The 25,976-nt window shown below is 30.3% G+C and overlaps 1 protein-coding gene across 2 annotated transcripts in view; it reads right to left on the bottom strand.

Annotated features, from left to right (window-relative positions):
• Positions 1–433: 433 nt before the first annotated feature.
• Positions 434–25,976, bottom strand: part of LOC118183191 (mitogen-activated protein kinase kinase kinase 20-like) — a 123,256-nt gene continuing 97,713 nt past the window's right edge. For both annotated transcript variants that reach the window (XM_085824032.1, XM_085824033.1), the window contains 5 exons: positions 16,916–16,978; positions 11,878–12,102; positions 10,104–10,178; positions 8,355–8,571; positions 434–3,263 (listed from right to left, as the gene is read on the bottom strand). In XM_085824032.1, the coding sequence (XP_085680158.1) occupies positions 2,611–3,263; positions 8,355–8,571; positions 10,104–10,178; positions 11,878–12,102; positions 16,916–16,978 (1,233 nt within the window). In that variant the 3' untranslated portion in view covers positions 434–2,610. The remainder of the gene's footprint in view (positions 3,264–8,354; positions 8,572–10,103; positions 10,179–11,877; positions 12,103–16,915; positions 16,979–25,976) is intronic.

Genomic DNA, 25,976 nt, shown 5'->3' with positions numbered 1-25,976 from the left:
CATATCATTTGAAGGCATAATCGGTCCGTATTTCTTTGAGATCAGGGAAATAATTTTGCTTTTAACTTCAGCTGAATAAGTGAAATCTTTCTGGAATATCTGGCACCAAAGTTATAAGAATGTGAAAGCTGTGCCATATCTTTGGTTAAAAAAAGTATTCCTCAATAGTGATTTCCCATACAGAAAATTTCTCTTAGCCTCCAAGAACCTGGATCTTTTTCATATTAATTATTATCTTAAAATAAGGGTATGCAAAAGTAAACTGACAGTAAAACCCAAATGGAAGAACATATTAATGATGAGACAGTAGCAATTACATGTGCAGTGTGTCAGCATGTTTACCAAAACCTTTGTGTTCATTGCAAGACAGACAAAGTCATGAATATGGTCATTTCTGGCAGTGTTATTTTTAAAAATTAAACTCTCAGACATGTTTAATTCTGTTATACCAAAGTTTATCATTTTTAATAGCATTTTCAAAAGTACAAAAATTTATGTCCCACCCTATATTTAAGATGTACACTTTCCATACAACACACATAATATGATTTTTCAAAAGAAAGAAACAGCAAGATAAATTGTTCAGCCTTTAATAAATAATTGAATTGCTACTAATTTACTGAGAACTGAGAATTTTATCTTCATGTTGAAAATGGTATTAAATTTTAAATTTTGTTTATACTCATGGAAAGTAATACAAGAAATTTTGTACATGAATAATTTAGTTCATTATATATACAATGGGATGACAATTATTATCAAACTGGAAATTAAGGTTTTCAAATTACAATGTACTATTCAAGATAATAAAACCTCAGACATAAACTTTTATAAAAATTAATAATGTGAATTAAATTTAAAATTTTACATTATTGTTTGTTTATGCAAACAGACAGTTTTATATTACTTAATTAATTTTATACTACTTAATTAAGACTTTTAAACAGATAATTTAAATAAATCATTTAAAGTATTTTAAATAGCAATAACATGAGCAACAGAATAACTTATGTACAGTACAAAGTCCATAATCTGGATTTATCAGGGACTTCAGCAATTCTGGATTTAAGATTCTCCTACATGTTAGATCATCAGTTTAAATCTAGTAAGATGACATGCAGAAATTATAAAATTAGAAATATGAAAAAAATGAAGCATTTCTGACCTTAATGGAATAAAATTTACACAAAAAAGGTTCAATATTAATTTTTTGTGTTTATTCTTTCTCTAATTCTATAGACAGGCATAATTTCTTGTTCAGTTACAAAATTCCATTGTAAAATTCCTGTAATTACCATGTTGAGAATTCTTACTAAATTGTTGATCAAAATATTTTCATTCTTAGCAACCTCTCAGTCGCGTTCTTCACCATCACTAGTGATATTTTCTGATTTATCTGATTATTTAGAACCAAGCTACAGGTTTTGCCATTTGTTAGTCGACTGCATTGTGAGTGCAATGAAAAACTTCTGTTATCATCATTAATTACCATTTTGTTACTTTCTTCACAATTTCCATTAAATGGAAAATTTTGCCTTTTGTTTTCTGATATCTGAAAATCTTCAAATTCACAGCTATTATCATAAAACTACTGGTGATGTACCATAAGACTAGAGATTCACATGTTGTTCCACTAAATTTTGTCTTGCCGCACACTGACGAAGTTAAACCTGACTTATATTACTCTGGTTATTTATTATACTTATAACTCTCCTACACATGCTTATCTGAAACCAAATAAATTCTCACATAAACTTCAAGGCTTATCTAGGGCTGACACTAGACATTTTGTAGCCCTGTGCAGTCTCTGCAGGTCCAAAATTATGCTGCCAAGTGCCTCCCTAAATTCAAACATTTATTTTATTGCTTTATTATAAAAAATATCAAATGCGTGCAAATGCACAGCATTTTAACAAATTTCTAAAAAAAAAAAAAAAAAAAAAAAAAAGACTGTTGGTGATTTGGAAGTCTGGATTTTGGATCATCCCAGATGTTAGATGTTTAGATTTCGGACTTTGTACTGTATTTCATTCCAAAATAAAAACTACAATTCAAATAAAAATTCGATTCTTTTGAGGGTAGGATTCAAAAAATATTCAAAAGAAGCATAGATGATGATAAAACATAAAAATGATGCATAATTCAAATATTTTGAAATTTTGCTTAAGAATTAGTCCATCCAATTTAGTTTCATGATTTAATTAATCTCAAATTGCTTTAATTTGTTTAAACAATTACTTTAGAATGTCTTGAGTTGAGTTATGCGATATATAGGCAACAATAGTCATATTTATCAAGAAAGTGCTGATTATTATACAAGCATTTCCATATATTTCATTTAGAATGCAAAAATTGATTGCACAATATTTTTGACTAGTTCTGCAATAACTCCTGCATAGTTATTTGAAAATAATGGCAGAAATACTGTTATATAGCTTTCTTTATGATAACCAATGAGGTAATATGGGAAAATTTAGCTATTTTGTTGCATAAAAATACTGCAAAGAAAGCCTTTAACCACTTCTTTCTAATGGCTCCATTTGTAAATGTGCTTTTCAAAAAGCAGTCAAAGAAAATGCTCAATGAATTTAATATTTAAAGTACTTATTGTCACAAAGCGTTTCTATCTAAACTCCATGATCGTAGTTTTGGTTCTCCTTTTTCTGGCTGGAATAAATTCCCCCTATCCTGGCCTCTAAGACCCCTATTGTGTCTCCGAAAATGAAGGGGAAACTCACCAAAAGCATCTTCCACAGGCTCACTAAATACTTCCTTAGCTTTCCTAGCAACAGATTCAAAAGATGCATCTTCTTTGTCACCACTCATGAATCTATCAACTTCACTCTGAAGGCGTATGCGGCATTCACGAAACTTAACAAAACGGGAGTCCTTATCAAACTTTGATTTGATATCCTTGTTGATGGGAAAGCCTGAATCACTAGCAGAATGTCTGTACTTGAAACGAGGCCGACAAGATGGTGTGCTACAACGTCTTTCTCGAAAAACTTTAGATGAAAACTGGGCAGAATCACTTCCTATTGATTCTGATGAACTGGATTCATGTAGTGTAAATGAAACTTTTTTTAATCTAGCCCTTGGTTGTGTGTCTTCAAGAAGCTGTCTACCAATGCTCTTCATGCTCTCAAATATACTTTCTCCATCACTACTTGAACCAGAATCTTCAAAGCCCCCAAATTTTTTATTTTTCTGCAATGGTGGAATCGTAGTCTCTCCTGCAACAACTTTAGCCCAGGTGCCTTTTTCTAAAATAAAATTCAAGCACTAATCATTTGTGCAAATAATTATTTTGCAGATTAATAGCCAAAAAAATTAATATCTAAATGCTATCTTGATGTAACATAAAAAGCATATAAACTCTTATGCCCTTTTAATAAATGGATATTTCATTCTAAAATGGAGAACTATTATGAATATACACTGAAGTGACAAAAGTCATGGGATACCTCCTAATATTTTGTCGATCCTCCTTTTGCCTGACGAAGTGCAGCAACTCGACGTGGCATGGACTCAACAAGTCGTCGGAAGTCCCCTGCAGGAATATTAAGCCATGCTGCCTCTATAGACGTCCATAATTGTGAAAGTGTTGACGGTACAGGGTTTTGGGCACGAACTGATCTCTCAATGATGTCCCATAAATGTTCGATGGGATTCATGTCGGGCGATCTAGGTGGCCAGATCATTTGCTGGAATTGTCCAGAATGTTCTTCTAACCAATCATGAATAATTGTGGCCCAGTGACATGGTGCATTGTCATCCATAAAAATCCCATCGTTGTTTGAGTACGTGAAGTCCATAAATGGCTGTAAGTGATCTCCAAGTAGCTGAAGGTATCCATTTCCAGTCAATGATCGGTTCAGTTGCAGCAGAGGACCAAGTCCATGCCATGTAAAAACAGCCCAGACCATTATGGAACCACCACCAGCTTGAACAGTGCCTTGTTGACAACTTGGGTCCATGGCTTCGTGGGGTCTGCACCACACTCGAACCCTAACATCAGCTCTTACCAACTGAAATCGTGACTCATCTGACCAATCCACGGTTTTCCATTTGTTTAGGGACCAACCAATATGCTCACGAGCCCACGAGAGTCACTGCAGGCGATGTCGTGCTGTCAGTAAAAGCACTCGAGTCAGTCTTCTGCTGGCATAGCACAAGGAAGACATATTTCACCGCACTGTCCTATCGGACACGTACCTTGTACGTCCCACATTGATTTCTGCGGTTATTTGACGCAGTGTTGCTTGTCTGTGAACATTGACAGCTTTACGCCAACGTCGCTGGTCTCGGTCGTTAAGTGCAGGTAATCGGCCACTGCGCTGTCCATGGTGGGATGTTATGCCTGAAATTAGATACTCTTGACACTGTGGATCTCGGAATGTTGAATTCCCTAACGATATCCGAAATGGAATGACCCATGCATCTAGCTCCAACTACCATTCCGCATTCAAAGTCTGTTAATTCTCGTCGTGTGGCCATAATCACGTCAAAGCCTCTTCACATGAATAACTTGAACACAAATGAAAGCCCTGCCAAAGGACTTCGCGTTTATACATTTTCTACTTGATACTATTGCCATCTGTATATTTGCATATTGCTATCCCATGACTTTTGTCACTTCAGTGTATGAATAGTTTATAATATTGTGTAAATCTAATGATCTAAAAATTTAATGAAATAAACTGCATTTTTTATTCTGAATATTTTGTAAAGTACCTCAAATGTGTGTAAAACAGGAAAACATTAGCAAAAAAATTTATACATGTATGGTAGCATTCATATTTTAACAACAGAATGGCAAACTTAGTTAAAGAAAAATATAAAGCATAGCAATATAAATTTAAGCAAATTGCTGATATGCATGTTATAAAAATTAATCATAATTCTCTAATAATGATAATGTTATGTAGAGGAAGTATATTTTTACAAAACTGAAAATGAGATTGACTAGAGCAGCTACTTGCTGAAATTTAAAGAAAGATACCATATATTAAAAGATTCTTTAAATAAAGAATGCAGTGTAATTAACTAATAGCCACAAAAAGATAATTTTTATCAGAAATCAGGGTTGGCAAAAATTGAAATTTAACTGGACCAATTGAAACTTGGCTGCTTTGAATAAGTAGTCATTTGATTATAAAATTCTTCCTAAGACAGTTACTTCATTGCTAGTTCTAAGACATTCTTCAACTATAATGTTTGCTTTCAAGATTAGACCAAGCTTCTAAAGTTGCTGAATGATCTGGGATCAAATCTTGGTGAAAAGGCTGGTTGCATGGGAGTTTTCCACATGTGTTACATAGATACAAGCTAGTTTTCCCTAAAAAATTCCTTTACAATTTTTTCCTCTAGGCTGCTTTGCCTTAATCAATTAACTAATAAACTGTACGATTAGTTTTCATTACATTACAAATTCCATGAAAATGACTTTTTAGTTTATTCTGTTTATATATATATATATGTCTTTACCTCTTCAGATGCATCACAATGTTCTATCTATTCTTCTAAATCTTCAATTGAAAACTGTCTTTGTGCCTCCTTCCTAAATTAATTAGGAAATTCATGGTGTCATCTTTACTAATTATTTCCTACCCAGACTCTGTGGCTAAGTTTTTTTAATATACTTTTTTATTATTTATTTATTTTTAAAGACAAATGCTACATTAGGAAAAGTCTTCAAAATTATACTTAAATTCATAAAGAAATTCCTTTCCAGATAATTTGTTGAAACTCTCTTCTAAACTTTATCAAAAAACTGCACAGTATTTAAGATATTAAAAGACTCTTGCTTATCTTTAATAATACAGTCAGAATTTGTGTGTAAAAAACCATCTTCCTTAAGAATTTTTGCAGACATAAAATTAGTTATAATACCTTGGCTGCAATTCTACTAGCAGACACACAAAGAATATTTTATTGGTAATACTTCGCCAAGATATGGAAGATAGCTGAAAGCATTATTTAACACAATAAATTTAGATAACAAGAATAGTTAACTAAGTGATTAAAGAAAGGGAAAGAACAATAGCATCTTAATATAGCAAGAACTAAATGTCTGATATCATCAATTACTATTATGACCTCCACTGCTGCTGAGAGATGGCGCTGGAAAATCTTTCTAGTTTTTCTGTATCATAGTATATGTATAGTGAGTAGGAATAAATGTCTTGTCCTGAATGGCGACGCTGATTTTTTAATGAGTGTGGAGCCCAATTTCTGCCCCCCTTCACAAAAGAGGTGAACAATTACACTCCACATAATACTCTTAATATTTGTTAAACAATATCCACCTTATTCAATTCAATTAACTCCTAAGAAGATTATTTAATCTAGGCTAATTTGACTTCTATCTTAAGTACATGAACTGGAAGTAGCAGTCAGTCGCAAAAATGTTTATTTGCATAAAATTATGAATTAATTTTTATATGAATAACAATCTAACAAAATAAAGCAAAGGAACAATTCTTTAATTTATTTTTATCATTTTCTTTAAAAACAAAATGAGTTTTGTCAAAAGTGGCCAGGCTACTTTGCTTTAGTGTTAAGTTTTATTACTGCATTGTGCTAGTTAGTTGATAATTTGAAAATTAAGAGTAATCCTTACAAAAACTGCCAAAGCGTAAAGAATCTAAATGTTCAACAATGGTACTATATCTTGTTTTTAAATAATAGAAACTCAAATAGAGACTGCCTAAAATCCTACAAGCTTACAGTATGCTGTACAATATAATTTAAGATGTTTTTAAGAAAACAAGTTTTACACTTAAATAGAAAAAAGAACTATGTCGAATTTTGGTGTTTGTTACACCTAAGACATCCTTTATGAGACAAAGAAATGGTAAAGAATACAACAGAGTATGCAGTTCCCACTGTAAAAAAAAAAAAAAAAAAAAAAATGGAGGATGCAGTTTTATGATCTGAGGATTTGTAGGGGTTAAATGTACTTTCATGCAGGCAAAATGGGCACTTGTGAAGGCCACATGATTAGCTGGAAATATACCAATGTTCTTGAAACCAGACTTGAACCAAACCATTCTTTTGTAAAATTATTTGGTGATACAAACATGGATGGCATCAAGTTTTAGCAAGATAACACACCCTGCTAGGAATAGATAACTTCAATGCACCAGACTCTTCATAATCAAATTGATCTTTTAGACTGACCATCACAGTCTCCAGATCTTAGCCAGGTAAAACAGTTATAGGTCTTTTAAAGTGAAAGCTATGCCACTCTCCAATAGCATCTAAAATTTCCCTCAAAAATGCTTTTGAACAATTTTGAAATGTTATAAATGTAGGAGAATGTCATAATCTAGTGGCTATTATGCAACATAGAATTACTGCTGTAATTAAAGTTGGAAACACTAAATACTGAAACTGTGAATAAATATTGCTTATATTCAATGATAAAAAGTTGATTTTCATTTATCGCAAACCTGTTTCAAAATAAATGTAAAATCATAAAGTGGCCAAAGCTATACATTTTAGTTATGAAATAGTGCCTAGTTTATTCTAGAAAGTTTTAAATTTAATATTATGAATTCTAACTGCACTGATGAATCATGATTACATGATTGTCAGAAATTTGTCATTAAATAAAGACTGGGATAACTTAGTAGTAACATTTTGCTTAATGTCACATGGATTTCAGATATGGAGATTCCCCCCTGCCCCCTACTGATAATAAATGACATTTATCATCTATTTTGAACATGCATTTCAAAATGAGATGTAATCAAGAGTACTATTTAATAATAATAAAAAAAGATTAGAAATGCAAAGAGATTTAAAAATAGCATAATAAAGTGTTTTTGAGGATAATTGAAATTAATACCTTGATATATCATATAATTTCTAAAACTTAGAGTGTAATAAAATACTTGAATTCCAGAAAAAGGCCTTAAAAATTGAGAATATGAGAAAATTATCTAATTAACAAATGGTGGACATTGCTATTTTTTGAAGCAAATAGAAAATATGCATTTTTAAGTCTGGTTTCTATGTATGGAATGGTGATTGTTGTCAGGGAAATCATTCAGACAAATATGGATAAAATGGGTAAATTTTTAATTTTAAAAAATGGATAAAATTTGGTTAGTTCAAAGTTTTGAGTTACAGTTTGTATTTATTATCCTAATTTTAGATACCAAGCCTCTACCTAAAAACTAATGCAAAAATCTACTATCTAAGCTTACATAATTGTAAAACATTTATAATATTTCCAAAAATAAATAGTAAATGAAAATGCAAACTACCCAAGATTTTGATACTTGAATGAATGAAAAATAAATCTGAAAGCATTTTATATGATAGGTATTAGTGTATATAGCCAATACCTGTTTTCTCAGGTGGTAAAGAGAAAGATTCTGGAAAGAAACGATTCTGCCAAACTTCTGGTAAGATAGGAGCACTTCTGCAATGCTGTGCACGTCGTTTCTTGTCCGTGTGAGGTAGCCCACGAAGTGTGAGGTTTACTTCTTTTTGCATAGATGTATTTCCTTCAGCAGCAACTTGATGTAAATGCTGAGTGAACCTTGGCTTTTTCACAATAGACTAAAAATAAAAATTGGAGGTTATTTTAATAATCAAGTACATCATTTAGAAATTTTCAAATGAAAAATCTGATGTGTACACCACATGACTTCCTTGTATGGAATATTAAATTATACGTATTTTTTCTTGCATTTCATTTAAACTTATTTGATTGAATTAAATCTACTTCGCCGACAGCACATAAACCACAATAGAATAAATGCATTCTTTAAAATTCACTTTGTTTACCATAGCGACACTCTGGCGCTAGGTTCACTTAACAGTATTATATTTTGTTCATATTATAACTCAGAATGCACAAAATTTATATCATTTAAAGAATAGAATTATCTAATTGTTTCCACATGTTCTATTCAAATACTATAATAAAGCTAGAATGATGTATAAAAGAAATTAAGCAAACAAAACAAAAAAGAAAGTTTTTCACAGACGATTGAGTATTTCTCATTCAATTAATTCAGTTCTCACTTCGCGAGAAGGCAAAAATACATAAAAACTCAAAATATCTATATTAAGAATTACGAAGTAAATCTTAAACACTTATTTCCTTGAAAAAATTCCAGAAAGGATTAACCATGATTTAATTGGCAATGATAATAATAAATGAAGGTGTTATCTTTGTTGTTGCGAAGCTAAGTTTCTCTAGATTAGCAACAAATCCACTATCCTGCTGTTTCAAATGTAAACAAACAATGGCCGCTGTCAAAAGAAGTATTAGGCTTAGTGCCACTTAAACAACTTTAAAATTGTTGATAATTCTAAAAATATTGCATAGAGATTTACTAAAGGCATAAAAACCTTAACTGGAAGATAAGAACAACATAATTCAATCATTTTGAAAGCAAAAAATTTACAATTTACAAACATATAAGAGTAAAGAAATGGAGATCACTGAGCCGGGTAACAGAGTGGATATATATATAAATATATTTATATACGTTTGGTGCGGCCGATTGCAACCAAAATACGAGGTGCACATCTACGTATTGTAGCAGTCCTAGATACAAAATTTCAATGTTCTGAGGCTACTCGTTTTTTGAGTTATGCAAGATATGTACGTACGTACATACGTTCGTACAGACGCCACGAAAATTTATCTTCAGAATTCATTTTAAAGCAGTTTTATAATTTTTTTGAAGGAAAAGAGTATTTTATTCTGCCCTTACGTACAGATATCACGCAAAAACATCGTTAAATTGCTTTCGATTGCAGTCAAAATTGATATTTTCGTTGAAATATGCTGCCTGAAACTTTTCGCGATTACAATACTTCCTTTTTACTTCGTACAAGGAAGTAAAAATGAAAACTTTCAATGTTGAATGGCAATGTATGGAAAATTTTTTACTTGAAGTGAGCCTTCCCTGGCACAGTATGCTTTTGCTATTTGAAGGAGAGGGATTTTACAATTGACTCCCTTGAAATTAGCATGAGTATTTTTTTATAAAATCAATGCCAATAAGACATTTTACTTAATAAAAATATTTTCAATTCAAAATATTCTAATAATGAAGAAAAAAATTTCAGTAGCTCACTTCATATGTCACAATACATGTGACGGCAGTATCGGGTTTTATTCCGACGCACCATCTATCCATGACAAAAGGAGGCTTTCGGGAGGGGGAAAAAAGAAAAATTATTTATACATAGTTATATTAAATCATAAATATTGAACAATAAACATTTAAAAAATATTTTTCTTTCAAAATAATTCTTAAGCAATGTTAATATTTTTTTTTTTTTTTTTTTTTTTGGTTTGTTTTTTGTTTTGTTTTTGTTTTTTTGTTTTCCATTCTGAATTTTCTCCCAAAATATGAAAGCTGAATGTTAATGAATTCAAATTGCCCAGATTTCTAGTTTTAAATCTTTAAAAACCTGTATTTTATTGTATAACAATCACTGGACCACATTCTGAAAAGGTGCACCTCAAATGAAAGCAAAGGAGGAGAGGTGGTGATGTGGCTTGGGTGGGAAAGAAAGGAACAGGAGTCAGTGTTCACTGACACTCTGAGACTTGATGTTTGGAGGTACACTGCTCAGAGCTCTTTTTATTTCGTTTTTGGAAATGCTGTAATATTTTCCCATATGCATATGCAACTTGAGTAAATAAATTCTGATGATAATATGAATAATGTTGCATCTTTATGAAATTTTATCAGTCATTCTGATATGGACATTGTACACTTTTTACCTTTTACCATACACTTTTAACCTGGTTTCGGGGTATACAAGTGGACTAAAATTTGCCAATCTTACTCAATCAATAAAGCATAAGGTTCTGGCCACTTATGCTTTATTGATTGAGTAAGATTGGCAAGAAGTGGCCAGTAACACTTTCGTGTTAGAAAGACCAAATCAATGGGAAACTTTTCCGCTCTAAAATTATAAAAATAATCATCTTATTTGTTTTGAATATCAAAAGCCTTCATTTTAAATTACAACAAGATTTTTAAAAAAAGGCATTTGAAACATAAACATATAAGCCGATATATTTCATAGGCCTTAAACATGAAAGTAAAACATTAAATACAATACATTATGAAATCCAACCAAATGTGCAAGTTGGGCAGAGATCTTGCCAGTTGTTCTGGTAAAAGTTTAAACGAACAGATTATTCTTTATTTAGTTAGCTAATAAAGAGATCAAATTACAGATATAGCACATTAAAAAGTTAAATCACTTATTGTAATTTTTCATGTTACATAGCCATTATTTATCTATTTTCAAAGTCACATATTATGGCTTGTTTTATGACTGAATTCTATAACTTTGAAAGTAATCCACTTCTAAATATTAATCCAGTCCCAAATATTAGTTATTTTTCAACACGAAAGGAAAATAAATAGAACTTATATCTTTCTTTATAAAAATTAAACCAACTTATCCAGAATTAATCAAATTTACATTAAACCAAAATGAACTTCTTATGGCATTGTTGCTTGTCCATCACTGGCGCTAAATCACACTGTTTGGCTACAACACATGTGTGTTAATAGTGTTATGAGCTCTATAATGACATTACAAACCTCTCATTTACCAAAATTTTCAGGAAAAAATTTTTCTGAAATATTCCGGTTAGTTGAAGGTTGGATAGTCAGGCTTTCACTGTGTCATATCATTAAACATCTCAATCTTTACATGACTATCTAGAAGCCGTCAATACCCTCTGAAAATAACTCAGTTTTAACATATCGCTAAGAGTCTACATTTTTATCTATCAAGAACAAAGAATTACTATTAACTAAACTACTATTTTAGCAAAATGTTTTAAATTCAAATACACATATGATAAAAATACAATTAATATACCTGAGTTATTCTCGAAAGTGGTAATCCTGCATGCCGACACTCGAAGCTAACTTCTTTTATACAAGCTACAGTAGTCAATGGGCTGTCACCTTCATCGACTTCAACATACATTTTCCATTTATGTTCACTGGGATTTGAGCCCAAACGAACATGATTTCCAAATAATATTACTAACCTCATTGTATTTGGTCGTATTGAATTAGAAGTTGAACTTTGCGGAATCGTCTAATAAAAGATAAAATGTATGGTCACAAAAGTCTCATTAATGGGAATATAGATAAACATGTATAAAAGAAAAATAGCAAAAATACTTAAAAAACAAAATAGAAAGTAGAAACTAGAGTACTGTATTTCCTTGTGTACTCCCCCCTTTTTTTTACTAATTTTACCGTCCAAAAATTTAGTGGGGAAAACCATGTGAATAATTTAAATTCTGACGGATGTAAGAACAGTAAGTAAGTAAGTAACTTACAGTAAGAACGTACCAAATGAAAAGTACACATAAATAAACTACAGGCAATTATTACAACATTATATCTTTAAAAAGAAACTTATATTCCAATAAGAAATGCACAGTAATATTCACAGTATAATTTTAATAAGACATCTTCATTTCTAATTCTCTATAACTTGAATCTAGTTTGTTCTTATTATTGTCTCTGTTACCACCTTAGGCCTCAAATTATCCATAAATAAATTAATTATGGTAAATGTGTAGCTGACTTAGTTAAATAATACACTAAATGTTGGTTAGCATTTGCCTGGCCATGATGGGTCAATTCTTCTACAAGGCTAGCATAGAGTTCGACAGTTGGAAGGGAAAGTTCAGCATAATCTTTGCAGGTAGCTTGCATAGGTTTTTATTTGTTAGTAAGACAACAATAAACACAACATGGATGAATCCATTTTAAAAAATTTAGGGGCGCTCGTTCTCTGAATGGACTGAGGAAGCAAAAAATGGCATGAATATTTTTTTTTAATTTTCAGAACCTGGTATTAAAAAGCTAGGGAGAAAAATACACAAGGAAATATTGTACACAAATATATTTTATGCTTTAATTTGTTTTGTATAATTTATAATTATATTTTTATGTATATTTTATGCAGATTAATAAAGTGTATTATATCTGTGTTTTAATATGTTTAATTGCAAATTTTTGAACATATTATCAATATGTAAGTACTTTCCATACTTAAGCATGTACAATTAATAAAACCTCATTAAGAGTCACTTTTGCTACCAGCAAAAAATTATCTGAAGTGACAGTTATTTGGACATGTAAGACTAAATCTTTTTTCAGCACAAATCAGCTTTAGAAAATAAAATTACAAATAAAAGACTTTATTGATACATATATTCTAAAGCATTTTTTATGATTTTTTTTAAAGACAGCTTGTGCTCTTCAAAATACCATTTTGATTGTGACTTGGAGAAATTTTCTCATGCTCACATTTTGAAATTCCATTGTTACTAATTTCTTTCTTCTAATCAACATTATACTAACCTTATGTCTAAAAATCAAGAAAGATATGAGACGAGAATAATTTCTTGGTTTCTTTCAAAATGTGGGAACAATTTCTTGGACAGCAAAGGGGTTACAATAGCAGCTGCAATGAAATATAGAAAGTATGTGTATTTACTCCTTAAAGAAATGGCCAGCATACATTTGACTGATGCAAATTGATTAAATAGATTTCTAAGGAATAGTTTACTTTGGTTAATTTGATTATTGCAAAGTATGCTAGGACTATTTGCTTAATATGAGCCCATGTTGAACTATCAGTGTTCAGCAACTTTACCGCTTGGCCAATGGTGAACCATTTCTAAGGAATGTATTTGCAATTCAGAAAAATATTTTGAATGAAAAGGTAAAAAACCTTGAAATGCTTTCCCTCTGCAGAATGAATAATATTTTTTTTTCCATCAACAGTTTGATTGTGACTTGACAGCCCAAGTCCAATGTGCATTATATGGAAATGAAAAAGGAATTTCTAGGGATATGAAAAGTCTAATTTTAATAAACAAAGTGACCTAATCTGATGACCTGATAATGAGGTTTAACTGTACATTCTTTACTTAAGATCTAAAGATCTAACATTCAACCCCTTCTTTTACAATTAAAATATCTATTGAATCTTAAAGAATATGGAAACTAACTTTTATCAAGCTTAATTCCTCAGATTAGAATATACATAAAACATCTATATATTATTAAGTCATCCCATAAGTAATGTTCTTTTAGATAGATTTTAAAGAAATAAAAAATAATTAAACTACCAGTGTAATAACTATGTATATATTCTCTTTTTTAATTAATACATTCTTCTAACATTGTAATATGCTTTTATGCCATTTCTAAAGAAACTGTGCTTACTGGAGAAAAAGTCTTAGAGGTCTATTTCAAGTGACTCATGAGAAATGTATTCTTTCCCATGAAGGGAAGAGACATAACAAATGTTGCAAAAAGAAACTGAAAACATCATCAGACAGAGGAGACACCTCATATCAAATGAGTTTCAGTTTAGATATGGAATGAACTTTATTGTAGATGGAATTCAAAAACTCACAGTATTAACTTGTGCCATAAGCACAACATGGTTGACAGGATATTTATGTATAAAATATGCATTTATTTGCAACCTTATGTTAATCTTAGATTTTAGTTTATTTAAGAATATAAAATGCCATCCGAGTACGATTATTTATAGATGAAATGCATCTATTAGACTCTGCTCGGTCATAAACACAAGAATAAAAAATATAACAGGTGTCCTCTACTGTAGGTAATTAAATAAATAAAACATGAAACTGTTACTATTCCTTTGTCATCGGTAAATTAAAAGTACAAGCTAATTTATATCTAGAAATGGAGAAGCCTCCTTTCACCCATCTAAAGTAATCAACAAAGACCAAAATATTAATTTTTTTACAGAGAAGTGAGTAAAAATATTAGATTCTTTTAATGATTTGATTATTTTGACTACAGTTCCTAACGAAAAACAACCAAGAAATGTAATCACACCGAAAAGTCTAAAAAATGATAAACAAATATAAAACATGTAGAAAATATGTATAAAAGAAAAAATATCTATAAACATATAATACATACAAATACGTAAAAAATAAAATTTAAAAAAAAATCTGAATAGTTTCAGATTTTAAATTACATCCAAAGGAGCATTTTTTTAACTGTGTGTTACCTTTATTTATTAAATATCACGTTCTTTGCACTTAAACCATAAAATTCAGTTCAATAGCAATGTTGCAAAGTAATTTTATAATGAGCATATCTTTAGGATTTCTGATACACGGTTCCGCGCGCTGGAGATAAAAAGGTTTTTTCTTTCCTCGTAGAGTGTTGCCATTGCTCGCTTTTAAATCGTTGAGTTTGTTACTCAAAAATTTGTTAAAATTTTACAAAATATGAAATCGATCATAAAACAAATTCCAAATTTGATCTTCCACATACCCATATTCGTAGGAGGATTACATCATTCAAAATTCGATGGCTCTATGTACCGTTGTTTTATCACAATGCGAGAAATATACATACATTTATGCAGATTTTTCATTATTTAACTCCTTCAAACATAATGCAGACTCTAACATTTGGTGACAACAGTTTGAAAAGTGAAACGGGCATTTATAGTGATTCAACGCAAAATCGCAAAACGAAAACAATAGTCCTTCAGGGACAAATCCCCTTTGGACTAAAAAGTGTGCAAAACAAATTTACAAAAAATGCATGTACAAAATTATATGTAGGAAAAATACTGATATACCATCACTAATCATTTTGGGTATCAAATGTTCCTTCAATTTTAAAATGGTTTCCTGTCAGTCTCATATTTCTAATGGTTCATTCGGGTTTTAAGAACAAAACCCCATATGGTTATTCTGCACCATTCTAAAGTTTACCATGAAATGCAATAAATGATAATAATTTATCTAGCACAATGATGACTTCAGAGTAAAATAAAAAATATGGATGATAAGTACAAAGTTTATATACTTTGAAAAGTATATCACTTACATATTGGAAAAGTATATTAGTTAAAATTAAAAAATCCTGATGATTTCAAAATGAGATGCATGCTTGAGTAATAAAAAGATGAACTTTAAAAACAATCAGAAAAACTACTGACTACGTGAGAACTTAGCATAATTAGATACAAGAAATGCATCTAGATTTGTATCATAAGTTAAAAACAGTAGCAATATCCAAACAAAAAATATATAATCAAACTGATAAAGATATATACCATAAAAAATAAGCATCACATAAAACTGCAAAACTTGGTAGTTTTTAAAAACTGGAAAAAAAGGGGAGGAAGCGTTTCCTCCAACAGTAACAAAATAAGTAGACCATTTTTATGGTAAGTTTTCATTGCCTGAGAATTATAGCTGTGCTGTTATTCTTCTTGCATAAGCTATTGCTAGTTCAGGAAAATTTTATTCAGTTTTATAATAGTTTCTTACTATAATATATGCTTTCATTTTTAGTAACTGCTTAAGAGACTATTAAGTAATTAAAATGCATCAGAAGATAAAAAATAGACAGTTGGTTAAAATAAAATTTTGCTGAAAAAAACCATAAAAAGTACACAAATAAAATTGTTTGATGTGCTGAAATCCAGAGAATAAAAGATACTTTATTTTTTAATAATTGATATTAAAAATTAAATATTTTATTTGATGCATATGACATAAATAGTTTATTATTATATTATATTGGTAATGAAGTTGTAATTATTTATTAACAGAAGCTATTCATTTATTAAGCTGATTTACGAAAAATTATTAATTTATTAAATTTATTAATGATGCACTAAAATTATATTGATCATTCTACTGCATACACATATGCATTTTATCAACACAGAATGTTTCTATACTAAAATACATAAAATTTTAATGATCTGCTCATTTCATTCAAACTCAGCTTTATAAGCTTTTGTTTTCTACATGCATGCGATAATACACCTCTAAAATTACAAACTGTAAAATTCAGATTTAAAATTATGAAAAAATACTCACCTGCTCCAAAGGTGGAAAATGTAGCATTCTTTTATTGTGACTTTTTAATTTCATTATTTCGTCCTAGAAATAAAGGTGGGTAATATTTAATTCACGATAAAATATTTCTAATACAATTGCTACTTGTAAGTATTTATATAGAGTCTTTCTAAAAAACTTAAAATACATAAGTGTTAATTACTATACATTTATTTCTTAATCAATATGAAAGAATAAATGCATTGTACACTGCGAAAAAAAAATTTGGACAGTATATTCCGTTCTATTGGGCTGATTCAAATTGCGTTTTTCATTTTTCATGTCTCGAAAGTGTGACTTAGGATATATATTAGATTTATATAAAATGCACTATCTAATATAGGTATTTTGACACAAAATCAGACTTTTTCTGAAATAAAATACCAATTTTTTTCCATATTTCGATTCTGCAACTCAAATTATGCTAGACTGGCAAGTTTTGTAAAAATCGTATGAGTAGTTTTTAAAAAAACTTGCTCTCAAAATTTTAGCTCCTCAATGTTAATTGAATTTGGCATATATTTATTTGGCATATTATTTAATATCTCTTTTTTTAATTAAGACACAATAACACGCCGAATAAATACTAATTCAGAAGTCAAACAACAAAAATCAGCGTTATATTTACCAAATTTTCACAGGACTAGTTTTGATGGTTTTACCGAACCACCATCTTCAGCTGCAAAACCGCAAATGATTTGATTTTTCCTTTTACATTTCGAAATTTAGGTTCATTCCAAATAAAAGTAACCCATTATTAGTGTTTTATTTTTTAAATTTCTGTTTTTAAATAATTTTTATAAATTTTTTGAAAAACATTTTAAATTATAACCTACAAAAGTTTTACCATCATATTAAAGAAAGAAGTATAGTTCTAAGCATACCTGCAAAAAAAATTAGAGTTTTTTTATTCTAAATTTTCTAAGATAAATATGAATTTTCATATTTTCGCATTTTGAAATTTGGCATCTTTTTTTTTTTAGCAACAATAATGCCAAATGTGGTTTATAGATTTTTTGTTACAGTGAATTGTCACAGCTATTTTTAACCCTAAATTTTTATGGAGAATTAATTATATGAAATTTTTTTCTGAAAGATTCGTAATAAATATTTATTAATACTATATGAAAAGCTATTTTTTTAAATTATAGATGATATTATTCAAATTTTTAACTTTTTTTTAATTTCTTCCTTTATTTATTTATTTTTTTTTAATATTTCTAAGAGTAAATTTTTACCTTCGTCATGTTATCGTCTGCTACTTTACTTTAACTGCATTTAAATTGAACTGTCTAAAACTGAAAAAGTTTGTTTAATGTTTATTTTCCAAAACTGTTTGCTTAAAAATAAACAAATAATGTTTATTTTTAAGCAAACAGTTTGGGTCATGTCCCAACTTTAAAAAATATATATATATACAATCAAAATCAAAAGTCTTTAATCCGGACTTGTCGGGACTTCGACGATTCTGGATTATCGGTTTTTCCGGATTATAGATCATCAGTTTAAATCTGGTAAGATGGCATGCAGAAATTATAAAATTAAAAATATGAAACCGTAATTTATGAAATAAAGAGCAATTATGATCTAAAGGGTATCAAAATTTACAAAAAAAAAAAAGCTTAATATTTATTTGTTTACTTTACTAAACATTTCTTTCAATGCACGCATGCGTAAAGCATACATTACGCATAGTCGAAATTAGAATATTGTAACCAGAAAACTATTTGATGTGTATTCGTGATATTTATAATGACGAGGAATTTGATTTAAATCATATCAAAGACGGAGTACTTCGAGATGAAATACTACATTTAGTAAGGAATTATAAGCCGAATAAAATAAAAATATCTGCCCTGAAGATAAGGATAGTGCTGACAGAGCAACTTCCAGTTCATTGCGCGCTGCAGTTATCGCAGTTAGTGCATCGTCGAGAGAGTTTGTTAAGCTCTGGGAACGACTGAATCAAAGAGTCGGGAGCTGTGCTCTGTGTGTCATCCAGTGCATCGCTAATTGTAGCGTGGACAGTCTCAAGAGTACATGGAGTTCCGAGAACGACTGAGCAGAGTCAGGAGCTGTACTCTGGTGCTTTGCAGTGAAGCTGTCTCCACCGTTATTGCCTGACAGTGTGAAGGCTGTGTCGCTAATTGTTCCAGCGTGTTTATTGAAGATCTTCGACGACTGTAAAAAGTGACTTTGGAGCTGTTCTGATGAATATCAGCTAATAAAGTGTGTTTCGATACTTCATCAAGTGTTGTCGTTATTCACTCCAAATCCACACAAACCCCGTACGAACATGAGGAAGAAAATAACATAACCACTGGTGTCAGGGAAAAAAAAAAAAAAAAACACAACAACTTATCAGTTTTCAAATTGTTGCTACCAAATATTATAGTCCTGTATTATTTTTAAGGAAATTAAAAAAGAAAAAATCTGCATGTTGTAGGTACGTGCTTCGCACTATGAAATAGCAACGGTACCCGACCTTCAAATTTTGAATAATGTAGACTTTCTTCTGAACATGTGAACCTAGAAGACCGAATTCTGAATTTTAAATTTGTTTTATTATTTATTTCATATTTTATAAAACTTTAATGAATTTTGATTAACAAACTTGTTTTGTTTTACCTTTACCCCGACGAACCGAGTTGGGTGTTCAAAGAGAAAACACTTCGATGTGTACACCAACAAATATTAGCAACTCAGTTTATGCTAACGGAAAAGACAAAAACGATATTATTGCAGATTAAAGTGAAGAGCGACTGGTTTTCGACTAAATAGCTGTGTAAATTACATCATAGAGCAACATATCGTATCATAAACGGAGAATCCCATAGATTTCTCTGTCGAATTATTTGAAGATTCAGGAATTTATCCAGTGACGTATATGGATGTCATCTAAAGACAGTTTCCCTCTTGATGAAACCAGTCTTTCCTTTCATCTCATGCCTTCAAAATACCTAGCCTCTAAAAACTGAGGCTTTGACCAACTACTGATGAAATGGATTGAACTGGATTATTAAGTTAAGGCAAAGCAGGGCTATCTGCCTAAAAGGAGGGATGCATTCGGGAAGAACTTTCTAAGGGAAACCAGCTTGTATACACATTATACATGACAAAAACCACGAAAACGTCCATGCAACCATCCCGTTTGCAGAGATTTGAACCCCCGAGCGAACTACCAGTGTTCAGCGACTTTACCGCTCGGCCATTTGTGGGCCTTTATGAAATGGAAGGCGATAACTTTATTTAAAATGAATGTCAGAAATATCAAGATGTTTCAAAAAGTTGGATGCTTTTTACTATACTTGCAGAAGGCCTGAAGAGAACAAACAAGCAATTAACCTTTTGAAGATGGGATGGCCATTATAGTGGCCATTGAGTCCTCTGTTTGAAAGGATGGGTTTGCCCGCTTTAGTGGCTATGTCTTTTTCCCCCCATTTTCCAGGCTGAAAGAGTGGGGTGAAATGTCAAATTTGACGTCCCTGGGGTTTTAACCACTTTATCTCTTTCAAAGGTCTTTGTGTTAAGAATCCGGATTTTCCCAATTTTTCTCTATTAGTTCTTGTAGCTACATAGCTACAGAATTTGCAATAACTGCATTTGTAAATTGTAAACAGAGCCTTGCATTGCTTTAGAATATTGCATATTTTCGTAAGTTTTTTAGGAATTATTTTGGCATTTTTCTAGCAATATGCCAAAAAGGAAAATAGGTCTGACTGAAGATGAAATACGAAAACTTCTTCAAGAGCTTGACGATGAAATATATTACACATACATATATCTTTATGTTTATACAGGTATTCATAAATCCACAAGCAAACACATATATATAAATATAAATGCATATGTGTGCCTGTGGGTGTACATGTACGTGTATGTATATACGTTATTCCCATTTAAGGGTATGCATGCTTGCCGCTTTATGTACATATCTGCACTTATACCATATTATATCAGTGCAGACATACATACTACATGGATATGGAGGTATACATTTCCACAAACAAATATAAATTCTCATGTATTTGTATACATGTACAAGCACTTTTTCTTACAATCTTATCAGTTCATTCTTAACAGTTCTGTCTGTCTTTATTTCTATACATAGCTTTTTATGCTGAAGTGGCCTTCCCACACGGAAATTTACTGTGATGGTACTGTTATTCAGACAAATCACACGAACACAAATATAAATTCTGTGTCAAAGAAACAACAGTAGTTTTACAATTTCAGTCTAAAACCTGTAAATCGTAAATACACTAAAACTAGTCAATCAGTTTGAAAGGTCATCTCTAGCCGTTAGATTCCAGATGTACTGATGTACTGTTATTTTAAAAGATACCTCAGTATCAGTGTCTTGATTTCACAGTCAAATAATTTTGAAGTAAGATGGTCAAAATGGATTAGAGTCCCATTTGTGAAATTTCACTGTCCATTGAGCTCCGAGAATACAACCAAGATGTAAAAGCTCTCAAATAATGTACAAATCATTGTTCTAAGAGAACACACGTTCCCCATCTGAATTTCTGAACCTTGACCTTTTAAGTGATTGAATGCCTTTGTCATTCATTAGACATATATCTTAGCAACTATGTTCAAGGACAAATTCCTGGGGGACACCTTGGGCCTCAGTTATGAAATAGTTTCGATACAACAGCATAATGACCGAGGTATTAATGAAACCAATGAATATCTGAAAAAAAAATCAATAAAAAAGAGAAAAACAGTTAATTCAATTGTGTCAGTATAGATTTCACATGACCTGACAATGAAGATTTTTTGAGTAACTGCAAGTAAACGTACTCGCTAATATATCATACAATTTAAATTCCACCATATAAAATATGCCGCCATGGTTGATGTCAAAGCTGCTACAATGACAGTCTGGAGTTGAAACGAAATGGTTTAAACAATAGAAGAAATAGAAAAATTCACATGGGATGATGACGATGATTTCAAACAGGAGAGAATTTAGCTGACTGGGCACCTGAAATTATCTGGAAATTTCTCTTAATGCACTGAATTATGTAGCACAATATAGAACAATATAATACAGTATTGAAGACAACAACTAATCATCATGTAACTTTTGTCCCACAGTTTTTGCAGACATTATGCATAACAAACAATTTTCCCTTCAAATTGAAAAACTCTTTGCACTAAGAAATTACTTAAATTTTGGTACCCGAGTGAGCACATTCCTTTGTGAGGGTGAGAATTTAGTTTTAGACAAATAAAATTTGCATTTTGAATTATGGGTTTGCATACTAAATAATTTGACATTTTTAATGACTTAAGTTCATTCTATTATTAATACTTGAATTATATCACTTACTAATTTTCAATAAAGAGTATAAAATAGTACATGATTAAATAATCTTTTTTTTTTTTTTCAAATTTTTAAAACTAAAATATTCTAAAAAACAGTTTTTGAGAATCTGTTTTATTATGCATTAATTTTGGAAAAGAACTGAATTTTAATTAGTAATACTGATGTAGTTGGACGTTGCACTACTAACAGTCTACAATAAAATAATTTTTAATTAAACCAGTTATATTCTAATTTGCTGAAAGTTTCCTCTTTAAATAGTACATTATAAAGCAGATTTTGAACTATTATGTAAAATTAAAATTTCATTATGCCTATAGAGCATAATTTTAACAGTTCCACTGAACTTTAATTTTTAATCATTTCTATAGCTTAAGCGTTTATTTTTTAATTATGCTCTGTATGGAAGAAAAATCAAAGATATAGCTATATTTGATAATATATACCAAAACAAATTTAAAATTATAAGGACATTTAACAGTTAAAAAAAAAAAAAAAAAAGACTGAGATGAAGACTAGTTAAATTTTAAATTGTCCCAGGAAATAATCAAATAGCTGAAATATTTTTTTACATAACATTAATATACAGATACAATAGAAATAATTATTGTAAGCACTTAGTAAAGACACTTAGTTTTGCAGTGTAATTTAAAATTCAAACCAAAATTTTATAAAAACAAAAGTAACGTCCTATAATATAAAGAATAGCATTTTCTTCAACGAAGGTTTACACATTTCCCAGTAGTCTCAATCTAGAACAACTGTAATATGAAATTTTCCCTCAGTGACGAAAAGCATCTTGAAGTCTGGTCACTAATCCTTACACTTCCCTTCCTTTTGCAACATAGATGCATTCCTCTGAGAATCCATTAAACTACACACAAGAATCTTTGTTGCAAATAGGAGGTGATTTCTTAAAGGAGGAAAGCATTCGGTTCAAGATTCCCTGTCCATTCAAGGCATTTACTGCTACCAAAGATCCAGCCTCAAAAGGTTAAGATGAGAAAAATAATTTTTTGCATAAAATTTAGTTTTTTTTTTTTTTTTTTTTTTTTTTTAAATATATATATACATATAAATTTTTTTTAATCTTATGATATTTGATTCTTGCGATTTCAAAAATAAAATATTTGACTAAAATATGAATAACATTTTAAAAAACTAAATGTAGGATGATAAGATTGTGTTAGGCAATGAGCAAAATGATAAAGCTGTTTATAGAAATATATGCAAGTCATCCTAAGTTAAAATGTCAGTTATACATCTTTCTCGTTTATATATCTTTTCTGAATGAATGGAGCATTGAAAGGCATGTTAACTGTGTTTAATTGTATTTTCTCTTTGAATATATGCAGTTTTTAAATGCATCGTAGTCTGGGTAACAAAGTATTATTCCGAAAGAAACGCAATTCAAATAAATAAAATCAAATTTCAGAAAATTTATATTAATAAATGTATTTAAAATGCTCAGTTCGAATCAATAAATAGAAAATTTTAAAACAATTATCTGAAGAGACAATGCAACACTAACAATTAAAATAAAAAGTCTAAAAATTTAAAAATTACCTAGTATAATAACTATGACAAAAAAAATTATAAAGAAAACTATTTGGAAAAAAATAATAACAATTGATGCACCTTTTATTTAAACTATGCACTTCAAATGGGTAAATACCAATTTTTAAAACAGTTATTCAAAAGAAACCATGCAACTTAAACAATTAAAATGAAATTTGAAAAAGAAAAAATACTTAAAATAATAACAATTATAATTAAATTATAATATAAAGAACATTATTTGAAAAAAAAAAGGAGCAATTGTGACTTTTTTTCCGCTGACGCACAATATAAAAAGGAAAATAGGTTGCCATGTATTAAGAAGTTCGCCAAGTGAACTAGTCTTGGCTCAAACTGAAAAAAAGTGCCAACATAAATTTATGAATTTCTCCGTAAATTTCGCACCAAATTTTACAAAATTTCATATTTAGGCATAATTTGAGTAGTAGAGTCAAAATATGGAAAAAAATTGGTATGTTATTTCAGAAAAAAGTCTGATTTTGTGTCAAAATACCTATGTTAGAATAGAGCTATATATAAATCTAATATATATTCGAAGTCAGGCTTTCGAGACATGACACACACAATTTGAATTTCGTCAATTGGCCCAGTAAAACGGGAGAAATAGAACTGTCCTCCCCTTTTTTTTCGCAGTGTACATTTAATACAAAAAAAAATTAATATATTAGCATACTATCAATAAAATCAATATATTTAGCATATTTTCCAGTAGTCAGAAACAATTTTGAAACTAACTCTTCTGATATGAGATCAACTTCTTAATAATAAAATTACACATTAAAAATATTTTTTAAATATACATAAACTGAAAACTTTTTAAATACTGAAATGCAATTACTCAGCCAGTGAACAAAAAATTGTATTTATATTTGCACACATACTTTTCTAAAATGTGATCTGCTATAAATTCATGAACACATGCATAAATGTACAGTTGCAAAAACATTTCACATGCAAATGGCAAAATTATTATGCATAACAGCCAAAATAATACCTGCACTGACTAAATTAAAAATGGTGGCAATTACAAAAGATACTCAGCCATTATTACAGTCAAAAGTCGTTAATTCGGACACCCATAATTCGGAATGATCTATAATCCGGACCTCAAAACTAAAAACTTTCTGCACATGCGCCGCGTTGACACATGCGCATAGGCGTTTACGCGTGCGCGTAAGACCTTTTACGACTTCGCATATGAGTGTGCGCAAGTGCAGAATACGTTTTCGCGTGCGCGTTTTATGTATAATGGACGTATAAGCTAAATAATTATCTATTTCAGTTAATGTTGATGATTGCGTTGTTCCTTAATTTTCGAATTGGATCCGGCTTATTATTTTTTGCAGACTGTAAGAGCAATTTTATAAAAGTAAGTTTAAACTTTCGATTATATCAAATAGAATTTCTGATATATATTTCTTAATATGTAAAGGATCTAAAGCGAAAGTATGTTTTGAAATCCGAAATCTGTTTATCAATTTCACGCTGCTCGGCGGGGGGAACGCCGCAGCGTGCGCGTAATGAATTGGAAGTTGATCTATCCTTATCTTCAGGGCAGATGTTTTTATTTTATTTGGCTTATAATTCCTTATCAAATGTAGTATTTCATCTCGATGTGCTCCGTCTTTGATATGATTTAAAACAAGTTCCTCGTCATTATAATTCGCTTCTGATAGCGAAGTGACAGAGGTTATTCAAAACGAAAAAATTTCGATTGACAAATTAGTCAGTATTCTCGACACAGCAATTATAGGACTTGAACAGTGGAACTTTGTAACTGAACAAGAAATTATGTCTGTTTAATAGAATTAAAGAGAAAGTATTATCACATGAAACGAAGCAAAACTTAAACAACTTACATTGAAAGAAATGTTTAATAAAGTAAACAAATAAATATTAAGCTTTTTCTTTTTGCAAATTTTGATACCCTTTAGTTCATAATTGTTCTTTATTTCATAAATTACGGTTTCATACTTTTAATTTTAGAATTTCTGCATGCCATCTTACGAGATTTAAACTGATGATCTATAATCCGGAAAAATCGATAATCCGGAATCGCCGAAGTCCCGACGAGTCCGGATTAACGACTTTTGACTGTATTAGAATTTTGTAATCATGGATTAAATTACCATA

This window comes from Stegodyphus dumicola, chromosome 9, assembly GCF_044657685.1.
Source record: "Stegodyphus dumicola isolate Sdum_Otavi_A_Nest chromosome 9, ASM4465768v1".
Classification (NCBI taxonomy): Eukaryota; Metazoa; Arthropoda; class Arachnida; order Araneae; family Eresidae; genus Stegodyphus; species Stegodyphus dumicola.
The sequence above is the reverse complement of the archived record's forward strand: the minus strand, read 5'-3'. Positions and strand labels throughout refer to the sequence as shown.